The sequence below is a fragment of the Castor canadensis genome, chromosome 15, assembly GCF_047511655.1.
Source record: "Castor canadensis chromosome 15, mCasCan1.hap1v2, whole genome shotgun sequence".
NCBI classification, from domain to species: Eukaryota; Metazoa; Chordata; class Mammalia; order Rodentia; family Castoridae; genus Castor; species Castor canadensis.
The window spans coordinates 27,382,543-27,395,784 of record NC_133400.1 but is presented as its reverse complement, the minus strand read 5'-3'; the positions used below and the strand labels follow the sequence as shown (position 1 = coordinate 27,395,784).

The 13,242-nt window shown below is 51.4% G+C and overlaps 1 protein-coding gene across 3 annotated transcripts in view; it reads left to right on the top strand.

The window, feature by feature from the left end:
- Positions 1 to 356: 356 nt before the first annotated feature.
- Ndrg4 (NDRG family member 4) overlaps positions 357 to 13,242 on the top strand; it is a 40,913-nt gene continuing 28,027 nt past the window's right edge. Inside the window, exon 1 of one of the 3 annotated variants that reach the window (XM_020172721.2) lies at positions 357 to 426. Coding sequence is in view for 2 of the 3 variants with exons in the window: in XM_074055918.1 (XP_073912019.1) it covers positions 992 to 1,028 (37 nt within the window). In the remaining variant the exon portion in view is untranslated. Of the gene's footprint in view, positions 427 to 867; positions 1,029 to 13,242 lie in introns of those variants that run through there. The other 2 variants (XM_074055918.1, XM_020172718.2) reach the window with 2 other exon arrangements.

Below are 13,242 nucleotides of genomic sequence, written 5' to 3'. Positions count from 1 at the left end.
CTTCAGGGGCGGGCAGGGCCGCACGCCCACTGGGCAGAACCCCACAGGCTGGACTGACGCTGCCGGCGCCCCGAGAGGTGAGAAGCTGCCGGGAGGTCGCAGATCGCCCGGAGTCTCCGCCGGCTCGGCGGGTCCCGAGTCCCGCTAACCGTCCCGGCCACTCACCCACCGAGCGCTCGGGGGGGCCGCGGTGGGAGAAGCAGCGTCCAGGCCCCGCGCGCGGTGTGCCGAGCGCCCACGCCCCCCGCACCCCGGGGCCCGCCCCCGCGGCGCGCCGCCCCCGCCCCTCGCCCGCCCCCACAGCGGCGAATCCGCGGAGGGGCGCGCGGGCTGCAGGCACCTGCACCGCGCGTTGGCGGCGGCGGCGGCGGCGGCGGTGGCGAGGCCCGGCTCCCGCCTGCGCGTCTGTCTCCCTCGGCACCCTCGGTGAGTTGCGGCGACCCTCGGCCCTGCAGCCCCCGGCCCCTCCCCATCCCCGATCCCTTGTCATTGCGGCTGCGACGCGCCGTCCTCCCCCCCACCCCGCTGGCCGCGCACCTGATCCCGGGGACCACATTCCGCCTACGCCAGGGCGGCGCCCCTCCTCCCACCCCACCCTTCCCCGCCGGGCACCGGCACCTCCGGGGACCACGGCCCAACCGGTGCCCGCGCCTCCCTCCCGTGACGCCCGGGGGCGGCGGCCTTTGTTCGAGCGGCGGGCGCAGGGGCCCCTCCCGCGGTGTCACACTCCATCCGCCTCCCGGAGTTTACCCCGACCAGGTGGCGGCGGGCGCCTTTTGGGGGTGAGCGGCCGTGCAATTGGTGGATTTTTTTAAACCGTGGTGGAGGGGGCGGCGAGAGCTCCTCGGCTGCGGGCTGCTGCTCGTGCTCGGCTCCCGCTCTCCGCTGCTGCTGTCCCCGTCTCCCGCGCGCCTCGCCCCGGCTCAGCTCCGCCGGGCCCAGCGCGCTCCCCCGACGCCGCAGTCCGAGCCGGGCAGCGCCGGGTGCCAGGATGAAGGTGCTGGGACACAGGCTCGAACTGCTGACAGGTACCGCGGCCCTTCCTCGGCCTTCACCGCACACTACTTTCCGAGTTGGAGCGGGCTCAGGGCGCGGTTGGGTCTGAGTAGGACCGGGTGCGGATGCCAGTCAGGTCAATGATTTCTAGCTTGGGCGCTACCTGTTCCTGGGCGCAGGTTCTCCCTGGAGAACCAGCGGCTGTGTCCGCCTGGCTCTGATCTCGAGTCCCTGGCGCGGCGTCGGGCAGGTCGAGCGCGTGCGAGGGGATCGTGGGTCCGGGGAGAAACCGCTGGAGGCTCCAAGCAGCCGAGCTCAGATCAGGACCCCGAAAAGGGAGCTCGGAGCCCCAAGCCCTTCAGTCAATGTCGCTCATCTCCTGAGAGCACAGCTCTCTGGACTCATGGCAGGACCTCTGCTGTGGCCTCTTGTCTCCAACTCTCCCGGTGACAATCTGAGCGGCCCTTCCTCTTCAGGGAGAAGTTTCATGCTGGGAGTAGAGGCCAAGTGGCCTGGGAAGTGGGATGCCAGATTGGAGTGTGAGGACGGGGGTCCCTCAGTGTGGGGGTCCCTCTGGAGAAGTGACCAGATGCCCCACTGGAAACCTGCATCCAGAAAGCAGTGGCTGGAGTTCCTTAGAGAACTGTCGCTGAGGACCGACAAGGACGGGGCCAGGGTGGCTGAAGGGTGGGAGATGTGCACCCAGGCACGAAGCACAGTAGCACTGGTGGCATGTGTGTACTCCTCAGGGCAGAGGTGGTGGAGACACCACCATGCAGGAGGCGAGGGACCCAGTCCAGACCCCCAGACCTGGGACTTGTGGGTGCTCAGTCCATGTGTGGATGAACACATTCCAGTACATATCCTCAGACACCCTGGGTTCTTGTCCTCAGGGCCCTTACCGTCTGGAAGCTCTGTTATAAAGCCAAAAAGGGTAAAGCCTGTGGGTGCACTCAGGAAATGGGATGGCATCTGGAGCAGGGGACAGGAGAGGAACAGAAGGTTAGAGCACGTGACACCATTTGCAAATGCTAGCTGACAGGATGTCTGTTCTGTGGAGAGGGAAGTGTCTAGTGCTGGAAGGTCCAAGACTGGCCTGTGCCTTGGGGTGCGAGCAAGGCTTGACCTGGGAGTGGCGTGGCAGCTGCAGAGCCTGAGTGTGTGTGTTGGGGGTTCTAGGGTTGGGGGAGTAGATCATGTGAGGGTTTGGGCTGTGTGTTAAATCAGCCATGGGTGGTGGTGGACTCATACAGAGGGACAGGTGGGGGTTGATCCTGGGGTCCTGGAAACCCTAACTGCGTGCTCCTGACAGCCCCCTCCCCCAAACCCTTGCCAACTTTTGCTTACAGAGCTCCCCTGAGGCAGGCTTGGCCCACAGGCCTTGAAGGTGCTGAACTTGTTAACCCCCTCAAGGGAAAGTTTATATAGCCCATGGTTATTTAGAGCCTGCCTGGAGGACACAACCAGATCCTCTCTGCCCTTAGAGAGGGCCTGGAGGAGAAACGATGGGATGGCTCCAGTCAGGGTCCTGATGCAGTGTGCTTTCATGTCCCTTCCTCCACCATCAGTGGGCTGGCCAAGTTCTGGCAAACTCTCTAAGCCCCTGGCTAGGCTGCAGAAGGACACCTTTGGTGACTGTCATCAGTCACAGGCTTGCAGTGCCGTTAGATGCCCAGGAGACCACAGATCCCCTATATCACTACTTCTGCAGCCTTCCCTCTCTCTTCACCTCCTTCCTGTCCTCTTCCTTGTCTTATACATCCATTCCAACTCCAGTCCACCACTAGTTAACTGTGTGGTTTCAGACAAGTTGCTCAACCTCTCTGATTTCAGCTTTCTTATCTTAAAGATGGAACTGTTGAGCCCTCCACCTGCTGAGCAGAGCAGGTGACACACATGGTTGGGACCTACGGCCTGGTATGGAGGCATCTCTGAGGCTGTCTCTCCTCCAGTTCCTTAATCTTGGCTGTCCTCATAATGGAAGATGCCACTAGCCCTAGCTAGTGGTCTCCAGAGACTTTGGATCTGCCTGTATCCCACTTCCTCCCTGCTTGCATGCACCTGGGAGATTTTGCCTCAGCTTCCCCTTTTGGATGATGAGCAGGTCACATTCAGGGTGGTCTATTTATTGTGATAGCATACAGTAAATGCTCAATAAGTATTTACTGAATCCCAGGCCATGTACCTTGTTCATCAGCTGTACCTCCAGGAGGATTTGTAGAGGCCTCTAGCTCCTTGCCCCCCTCAGCCTTAGAAAATTATTTGACTGAACCTTTTTAAAGATGCATGTTTGGTTCTGCATAGTTTTCCCTTTTTATTACCCTGTACATCTAGTCTACAAGGTCAGCCACTTTGTCACAGTCACACAGCCGAGAAGAGGTGTTGATGGGTGCAAACCCAAGTGCTGAGCTAGGGTCCCGTGGCATCCTGCCTGCCTGGCTGTGGGCCAGTCTGAAGCTGCTCCACACTTCACCCTCCTCATCTGGAAGGCAGGGTCGTTGTGGTATCCTTGTTGTTGGGTTCTTCCGCAATGTGAGCATGCGTGTTGTGTTGAGTGCAGTGTTTGACAATGGTCAGGAAATGGCAGCTTCAGGGCTACTGTCCCTGAACTGCCTCCTCCTCCGCTCTGCTCCAGTATCCTGAGTCCCTTCTTTCAGCATGTCCCTGTCCCTTCCCTGGGTTCTCTACTCAGTCCAGACCTCTCTGAGATGTGTCTCCAGGGGACATGTGGGGCAGAGTGGCATATGGTATCTGGGGCTAGCCCCTTCTGGCCAGATGTCCACAGCCCAGACACTAGGTGTGAGAAGTCCAGTGTCCCTCACATGGAAGCTGAAAGGGCCCATGAGTTGCCAGACCCAGGCCTGGCGTGACACTTTTTTCTGGAGAGAAGAGGGTGGTAATGGAGCCATCGGATCCTTGCCGGTCACTAGCAGTCTTTCAGGCTGCAGTTTTTCTGGGCCCTCTCTCAAGATACCTTCCTACAGCAGGTCAAGGAAGACCACAATTTTGCAGTCAAAGGCTGCAAATCTCAGGACCTCTTCTCTGCTTCTCAGCTCGGGGCACATCCTTAAGTTCTCTGAGTCCCGGCCTCATTAGTAAAATGTGAGCAAGGGGCCTGCCTCCCGAGCTTTGTAAAGGAGCCCAGGCCATAGTCACATGCCTGCAGGCCTCAGAAGGCACTGGCTAGGTGATTTTTACCTTTCAGGGTGATGAGGGAAAATTGGAAGGCAGTGTGTCTACAAACACGCAAGCAGTTGTATTGTGCATTTGTACTCATATATGCTTCCAGGATGGTTTGGACTTACAGACTGCGGGCTCTGAAATGATCCCTTGGGAGCCTCAGTCTGGATCTGGGCAATTCTTTAAAATGTGTGATTAAAAAGCAAAAATTCTGCTATGCTGCACATAACATTTTGGTTTTATTTTACTTCATGGGTTGCACAGCCTCACACAGTTTTACAGGCTACATTCAATAGTGTTCGATTGTTGTCAGGTATGCAGCCTTGCTCTCCAAGGCTGGACATAGCCTGGTCTTCCTCTCCAGTTTATCCATCTCAGCAAACGACACTAGGTTGCTGGGCCATAGCTGTGGGGCCACATAGGTGAGCAAGGAGGCATGGCGCCCAGTGCCTGGGTGGTGTCTGCTACACTGAGAAGGAGAAATTGGTACCACTCTCATGAAGGGCAGTGATGTATCAAAGCTTAAAAATATGTGTGATGTGTGACTCTGCAGCTGAATTTTTAGGGACAAATGAAGTAGCATGCAGTGGTGTCTATTCAGGATGTCCACCCTGCCATTGTTTAGAGAACAGGAAAAATGGCACATCCTCACTGCCTAACAGGAGACAAGCACTCAGACCTGGAAACCCCTAGTGCACAGGCAGTTGTGACTTCTGCTGCCAAAGGTTGTTTAAGCACTCCAACAGATGGCCCCTTAAACACATGTGATAATAACAGTGATGACAGCTCACACATACATGGCATTTTCCATGTGCCAGGCATGGTCCTTCTATGTGTTGGCTTGTCATCATAGCAAGTTCATGAGGTATATGCTATTATTTCCTCCTTTTCTACAGATAGGGATGCTCAGGCAACACCGATTAATTTGCCAGAGGTCATGCCAATGGTAATTGGCCAGGTAGAATTTGAACCAGGGTATCTGGCTATGTGAAATTCAAGTTCTCCTCGCTTTTTTTTTTTTTTTTAAGACAGGGTTTGCTGTCTAGCCCAGACTGGCATCAAACTCTCAATTCTCTTGCCTCAGCCTCCCAAGTGCTGGACTTACAGGCATTCTGCCTCATGAGTAGCTTTTAAGTTCTGGTTTTTAAAACTAAAAATTAGTAAATGCACTAAGCACTGTGGTTCTCATGAAGCAGTCCCAAGGGATTCTGGAGAGCTGAAGTCCAGCATGCAGGGAGAAAACCCATGGGATGGAGAGCTGTGTTTGCTGGGTGTGAAGTGGGTTTTCTATAACCTGAGGAGGAGGAAGCTTCTGCAGGCTGAGTGAACAACACAGCCACAGGCAGGGCCCCAGGAACACTTGGTGCAGGGTCCTATTTTCAGCCTGCTTGGGTTAATACATGATTCCCTCAGTTTCCCACTCATGCTAACGGTGTGCTGGATTAGAGAATGAACCCCAAAGATGAATTCTGACCCTAATGTGGCTAACCTATGGGTGTTACCTTAGACGGCCAAAGGAAATTTGTAGATGTAATTAAGGAACTGACGTGGAGAGATTTTTCTGGATTATCCAGTTGGGTCTAAATGGACCCACATCATCCATGTAAGAGGGGGCAGGGATGTCCGACAACAGCAGAGGTCATGTCAGAACTGAATGCCACTGGCCTGGAAGAGGAGGAAGGCATACAAGGCAGAGAGCCCTGGGGCTAGGAGGGGCAAGGGAGCCCATTCTCCCCAACCACCCATCAGCCCTGACTGTGTGGCCTTGGGTTGAGCTTGACTGTGCCTCCAGGGTGGTCCTGGGATCCTGGGTAAAGCCAAACACTGATTGTGAACCGGAGAGCATCACAGAATCAGAGGTGTGCTTGCACTCAACTGCCCCAGCCCTGGTCCTTAGCAGGACCACAGAGAGCTCACCCCTCCCACCCCCCCCACCCCCACCCCCGCCACACACACACACACACACACACACACACACACTCACTCACTCACTCTTATCCTCAAGCCTTTTAGTTCCAGTTCACCAAAATGTCAGCTCTAGCAGTGAGAGTGACTGTGCATCCTAAACCTGGGAGCAAATACCTGTGGGGCCTGCCTGCTTCTTCAGCTCACCTGTTGGACAGGGCAGTTGCTGGTGCCTGTGGACACATGGGAAGGGGAGGGGCCCAACCTCTTTGGAGAGGACAGGGGGGAATGTTTCTGGGATCTCTTCCCCTCAGAGTGCAGGGGTTTCCAATAGCCATGTCCAGGGTTTGCAGCCCCCAGGCTCACCCTCTGCACTCCCCAAACCGTTTGCTGATAGCTCTGATGACCTGGCTGTGGTTGCCAGAAGTGTCTTTTCAATGCTGCTCCCTGCCGTACTGCTCTGGGTGAGGGCAGCTAAGCTCTCACCAGTTGTCAGGTGACCTTGCGCAGCCTCCTCCTTGTCCACACAGGGAGAGCAAAGCCTACTGCCTCCAGAGACTTTCCAGCTGCAGGGCATAATGCACACGGGGATGGGACCCAGAGGGGGAGAGTCAGGGTGGCTCAAGGTGTTCTGGGGGTTCTTAGGATTAGTCTTTGCAGTGCCTGCCTTGGAGAAGACCTGCCCTGCCCTAGAGTGGATAGTGATGGTGTGTGGTGGGGACGAACTGTCTCCAAACCTGTAAGGCCCTCTGAGCCCATGCCTGGAACCTGCACCTGAACCTGGGATTGCCACAGAGATGGGCAGGTGCTGAGCTTTGCGCAGCCCCTTGACACGGTGCAAGAAAAACAGAAGTTATGTTAGGCTGGGTGCCAATGGCGCATGCCTGTAATCTGAGCTAGCAGAGAACAGGAGGATCGTGGTTCGAAGCCAGCCTGGACAAATAGTTTGCGAGACCGTATCTCAAATACACCCAACACATAAAAAGGCTGGTGGAGTAGCTCAAGGTGTAGGCCTTGAATTCAAACCCCAATCAAAAAAAAAGTTATGTTAGATTTCTAGGTATCAAGCAACAGAAACAGAACTTTGATACCAGTGTTAGAAAAATCTCTGTATTAATGAGTAAGACTCAAGAGTCAGTCAGCAAGGCAAGCAGTTTTACTTCTGCAGAAGGGTGTGCAACTGACAAAGGTATGATGAAGAAAGCACACCGGGTAGGAAGTACGTTAGGGTTTTTATCCCGATGCAACACTGCCCTCTTCTCTTATTGGTAGGAGTCAGGGCTCACAGTCTTTCTAGATTGACCATAGATGAGGTAAAGTGCAAGGTTAATATTTAACATTCTGAGAAGCTGCAAATTAAGCAAACATAATGGACAACTGCTTTAAAGTGGATTTACCTGGATTTACTATATATGATAGGAAATAATTCTATTTCTCTGAAGGAAAAACAAGTTATCCCCCACACCAGGAGGGGAACATGGTGGGGATGGGGTCCATGGCCAGCATGTGGACACAGGGATATTAGGTCTAAAACCAAACCCCTCACCCTGCCCCAAACTCTTCTCAAGTTTCCCAACTTACAAGCAGCCACCTGTGCCTCCAGTGACCTAAAGCAAATACAAATCACCCTGCACTTTTCTTTGCCACCCCCCTAAACTCAACACATCCACAGTCCCCACTGTCTCCACCTTCAAAAGAGCCCAGATTCTGAGGGCCTGTGGCAATGTGGTCACCCTTTTCTAGCCCCACCCCAGGACTATTCATTGAGTAGCAGGAGGAGGGATTCTTTGTGTGTCCCTTGCTTAAAACCAAGGCTAATGTGACCTGACTCTGGCCCTTTCTGCTTGCCCTCACCTTCTCCTTTTCCCCCCACCACTCTGCCCTGTGACCCTGGGTTCCTTTCATCTCCTTGAACCCAGGCTGGCAAGCTCTGTGCAGTGCCCTGAGTGCCCCACCCAGACATGCCAGGTGGCATCCAGCCCCCAGCCCCTGCCCTGTCCTCTTCTGTCCTCCATAGCACGTAGAACATCTGACACACCATGCATTTCCATAGATTTGTTGATCGTTTGCCTCCTCACCACCCCAGAAAACCTCGCAAAGGTGGGAATCTTTGTAATGGTCACTATTTTATCTCCAGGACCTAGAACAGTACCTGAAACATGCAGGTTGAGTATCTCTGATCGTAAAGCTTGGGTCCAGAGGTCTGTCAGATTTTGGAGATTTTGAAGTTAGTAATATTTGCATAGATTTTACCCATCAAGCATTCCTAATTAGAAAAATCCAAAATCCAAAATGCTCTGAATCCAAAATTCTTTGAGCATCATGCCAGGGTTCAAAAGTTCAGATTAAGCTCAGAAAGTTTCAGATTTCAACTGAACATGGTGATACATGTCTGTAATTCCAGCAGTTGGGAGGCAGAAGCAGGAGGATCAAGAGTTCAAGGTCAGCCTGTGCTATATAGCAAGGTGCAAGCCAGCCTGGGCTATGTGGCAAGATCCAGCATTAGTGATGCTCACCCTAGAACAGGTGAATGAATGAATAGATGGGTGACTTAGGCCTGGTTCACCTGGCCACCCCCCGGGGTGCTGTTACAAGAAGAGGGGCCCTGGGTGTGTAGGGGGGCATTGGGTGTGTAGGGGGGCATTGATGTGGCATTGCCCCTCTGCAGACATTGTAGGGGAGGCAGAACTCTCGGAGTCACCTAGCGTAGAGTCTTTCTCTGCCAGGTGATCATTAGTCTTCAAAGAGCTAAGGAACTGGGCAGAGAAGAACAGGGGCCTCCCCAGGGAAAATGTCCCTGGTGAGGGCTCTGAGAAGGGCTCCATGCTGGGGATGGTGGCGTCACAGACCCTGGGCCCTAGCAGGCTTGCTGCCTCTGCTTACCTTTTTGAGTCTTGCACAAAGATCCAGGGCAAGCATTTCTTTTTTTTCTGGGAAATTTGCCAAACTGGGCAAAGATACACAGCTGAACTGAGCAAGGCACCTGTGTTAAAGAAACTTGAGAATTTGTGACAAAAGTGCCAGAGTAAGCCTTTCCACTTTGAAATGTAGGTCATGGTTACCCTGTGGATACAGTTGTTGTGAACCTGGGGTGTGGCTTAGAACCTGGCACTCTTGTATGTGGCCGTGCCAGGCAGACCCTTCTGGACTGGGGAGAGTTCCTCTGTTTTCCTTTGGGAGAGCCCAGTCCTTTCCCTTGAGTTCTTTTTTTGTATATTAGATTGGCTCTCCCCCCAAAATGTTCCAAGTTTAGATTAGCATAAATGGTATGTGACAGAAAACCCATGATGGTAATAGATTAAACAAGTTAAGAATGTATTTCTCTCTTTCACAAGCAGGGTCTGGAAACTGACCATCAAAAACCATGGCTGTGTGATTCTCAGTTTCCTGTATTGTTCAGTTCCTTCTATATGATTCTCAGTTTCCTGTATTGTTCAGTTCCTTCTATATTGCCACTCTAGCATCTGACCTCAGGATGAAAAATGACTGTTGAAGTTCCTGCCCTCACATCTGCATCCTACTCTGCTGCCAGGAAAAAGGGCCAACAAATGAATATTGTATGTCCTCTTTTAAGAACACCAACCTAAAGTCATTGCCTCTAGTAACACCTTCCGGGCAGAGCAGCACACAGTCATAACTAGACTTCATTCCCATCACCCACTGGCTTGTCTAAAATGTGGGGCTCTATTCTTAAGGAAAGAGGAGTGAACAGGCATTAGGGAACAAGGAACAGTCTCTGTCTCAGTAGGACTCGCTCACTGGCTCCATACAGAAGCTGCTGTATAGACTGTGGTGTTGGGATCCTGGTTCCCTCTGCCCTTGGCCTTGGCCTGAGGATTAGCGGTTTATTGTGCCTGTGTTTAAGACCCAGAGCCACCTGTGCAGAGAAATGGAGCCCACATGTTGGTGCAGTGCCTCAACTTGTAATTTTAGAAAGAGCTCTGTTATGGCCGTTCTGAGGTGCGCATTTTCATGTTTTAACAATTCTAAAATCAGGAAGCATCCTCCAGCGTCTGCTGGCAAAGTGGGCAGCATGACTTTGCTGCTATTGCTGTCCTGTGAGCATCCAAATTTGCAGAGTGGACGTCAGCAGCTTGGATGGAAATCCTGGAAACAGCATGGAGCGCTCTGGAGAACACCGCCTCGCCAGCATCCTGCGTGCCAAGGAGCTTGGCTTGTGTGGAAGCCACCGGCATCAACAGCTTCAAGGCACAGAGATTTGGAGGACATGGACTCAGAATGCAAAATCTCAGGAAGACCTTAAACAATTTATCTCACTTACATCTTCCTTCTTAAGAATTCACACGAAGCTGGGGACCCGGGGCTCATGCCTGTAATTCTAGCTACTTGGGAGGCTTGCGATCAGGAGGATCAGGTTTCAAGGCCAGCCCGGGGAAATAGTTCTTGAGCTCCCATCTCCAGACTAACCAGAGCAAAATGGACGGGAGGTGTGGCTCAAGCACCTGCCTTGCAATCACAAACTCGGGGCTTTGATCAAGCCCTGAGTTCAAACCCAATCCCATCCCAAAAAATGAAATTCACCCGAGTGAGAGATATTTCTAAACATCTTCATCTTAATGTCTAAAATGTTCTTTTGGTAAGTACAAAACCCTTCTCCATCGAAACCGTGAATGGAAGAACTCATTGTGAGTGGCAATTCCAAATGCTTTGTGTGCATCGTAGGGAGAGAGAAATAAGGAAAAGTACCGTGGAGAATGAGAGGCAGTTTGCTCACCACTAGAGGGGAGAAGTGCCGCTGAAGAAGAGAGAAGCTAGAATAAGCTCTGTGGAGTTGAATTGGAATTATTAGAAGTATAAACTGCATAGTTTTAGTATATTTGCAGATGGATGGGTTTAGAAGTAAATATGCTTTGCTGTCTTACATTTCCTAGCTCTGCCTTCAAAGAGGTCCTAGGCAACTGACACCCTGGTAGCACTGAGCAGACTTACTGAGATTCTGGATTCTAAACAGCACTCACAGCTGGGTGTGCTGGTGCACCCTGTAATCCCAGCACTAGGGCAGCTGAGGTAGAAGAATCATGAGTTCACAGCCAGCCTTGACTATATAGTAGACCCTGGTATGGTCTATGGTCCCAGAGATACCGCTGTTGAGGGAAAACTGAATCCGTGGGAAGCATAGAGTTTAAACACAACTGATGATAAAATGGGACCACTGAAAGCTTCTCTGCATCCCCTGCACAAAGGAGAATTCGTTTTGACAACACTTGGTCAGAAATGTGTGTAATAAATTCACGAATAAGGTAGGCTTAATTGTGAGACTCTGCCTCGAAAAACAAAAAATTTAAAAAGCCAGATGAGGTGGCTCCTACCTAGCTACTTGGCAAGCTGAGATCAGAAGGATCACGGTTCAAGGCTAACCCAGGCCAAAAAAAAAAAAGTTCTCAGGACCCCATCTCAACAGGAAAAGGCTGGGTGCACCTGTCATGCCAGCTACAGCAGGAAACAAACTAGGAGGTTGGCAGTCCATGCAGGCCTGGGCAAAAAGCAAGACCCTAGCTCCAAAATCACCAGAGCAAAAAGGGCTGGAGGCATGACTCAAGCTATAGAGCACCTGGCTAGGAAGTGTGAAGCCCTGAGTTCAAACCCCAGTATTACTGAAGAAAGGAAGGAAGAAAGGAAAAAAGGAAGGAAGGAAGGAAAAAAGGAAGGAAGAAAGAGAAAGGAAGGGAGGGAGGGACAGGAAGGAAGGAAGGGAGAAGGAAAGAAGGGTAGGAAGGAAGGAAAGGAAGGAAGGGGAAGGAAGGGAGGGAGGGAGGGAAGGAGTGAAAGGAAGGAAGGAAAAGAAAGAAAAAGACACCCAGGGCTCCCTGAAGTGGTGGATTCACCAAAGACAGCCCAGTTTGAACAATGAAATTTAAAACAAATCGCAATGGCATAGCATAAATACCCACAAGTCCATAATGATGTGAATAAATAATGGAATAGAGAAGAAAGTGGAAGAGAAAGCATAGTTCCTTCTTACAAGAGAATTCCAGTTAATAAATGTGGACAGGATGTTGGGAACAGGAAATCATCATTAGACAAACACCACAGCAACTACAGGCAGGACTCATCAACTGCCTGCTAAAATGAGTGGGCATGTATGCAAAGCATCTTCCTACAAGACACATAGCATCCCTACTACATAGGGAAAAACAGTTGCTTCCAGTGGAAAGCCCCGCAGACTGAGGTTAACCCCTTGGAATCAGACTGAGGAACATCAGTTCCCTGGTAGGAAACTGCACGTGGCTTCTGTTATGTTCTTTCCAAAAATGTCTGAAGTTTGTGGAATTGTGCAAAAACAACAGAGAAACCCAACTGAGAACATTCTACAAGTTAAATGACCAGCTGTCTTCAAAAGTGTCAAGATCAGAAAAGACAAAGACTGAGCAACTGTCCCAGCTGGAGAAGCCTCTGTAGCTTGGTAACACTGGCAGAAGTTGAGGGCAGGCGGTGTGAGAAATTTATGTGTTGTTTGTTTGTTGCAATTTTTTTGTAAGCCTAAAATGTTTTCAGATTAAACCGAGGGCTGGGAGAAAGGTTCAAATGGTAGAGTGCTTGCCTAGCATACTTGAGCTGCTGGGTTAATCCCCAGGACACAAACACACACAAAACTTCATTGATGGGCGGGTGAGGTGGTACACACCTGTACTCCTAGCTACTCTGGAGCAGGAAGTAGAAGGATCACAAGTCAAGTCTGCCTGGGCAAAGTTAGCCGAACACCCTCTCTGAGAAAAAAACTAAAAGGGGGTGTGGCTCAAGTGGTAAAGCACTTAAGCATGAGACCCTGAGTTCAGTCCTCAGCACCACACACACACATCGAAAGTGGGGAAGTGTTGTCTTGGTTGGTAACATTTAAGTATATGAATACTGTCTGTCACTTATAATCAGTCGTATCTTAATTTGGTAAAATATGCTGTATAGAATAAAAAGCTCCCTTTTATACCCATGTCCTTCCCCAGAGATAAACCTTCACTTACTCTAACTTATTGAGGATTCCTTATTGAATTTGCTCCTTCAGGTACCTGTCCCATGCATATATTTTTGACATAAAAAGGATCATTCATACTTTTTATTGTGTGGCATGCCTTTTTCTCCTAACTACTTTTTCTCCTACATTTTAGAAGCTTTCCCTAACTGAATAGAGCTGCTTTTTGTTGT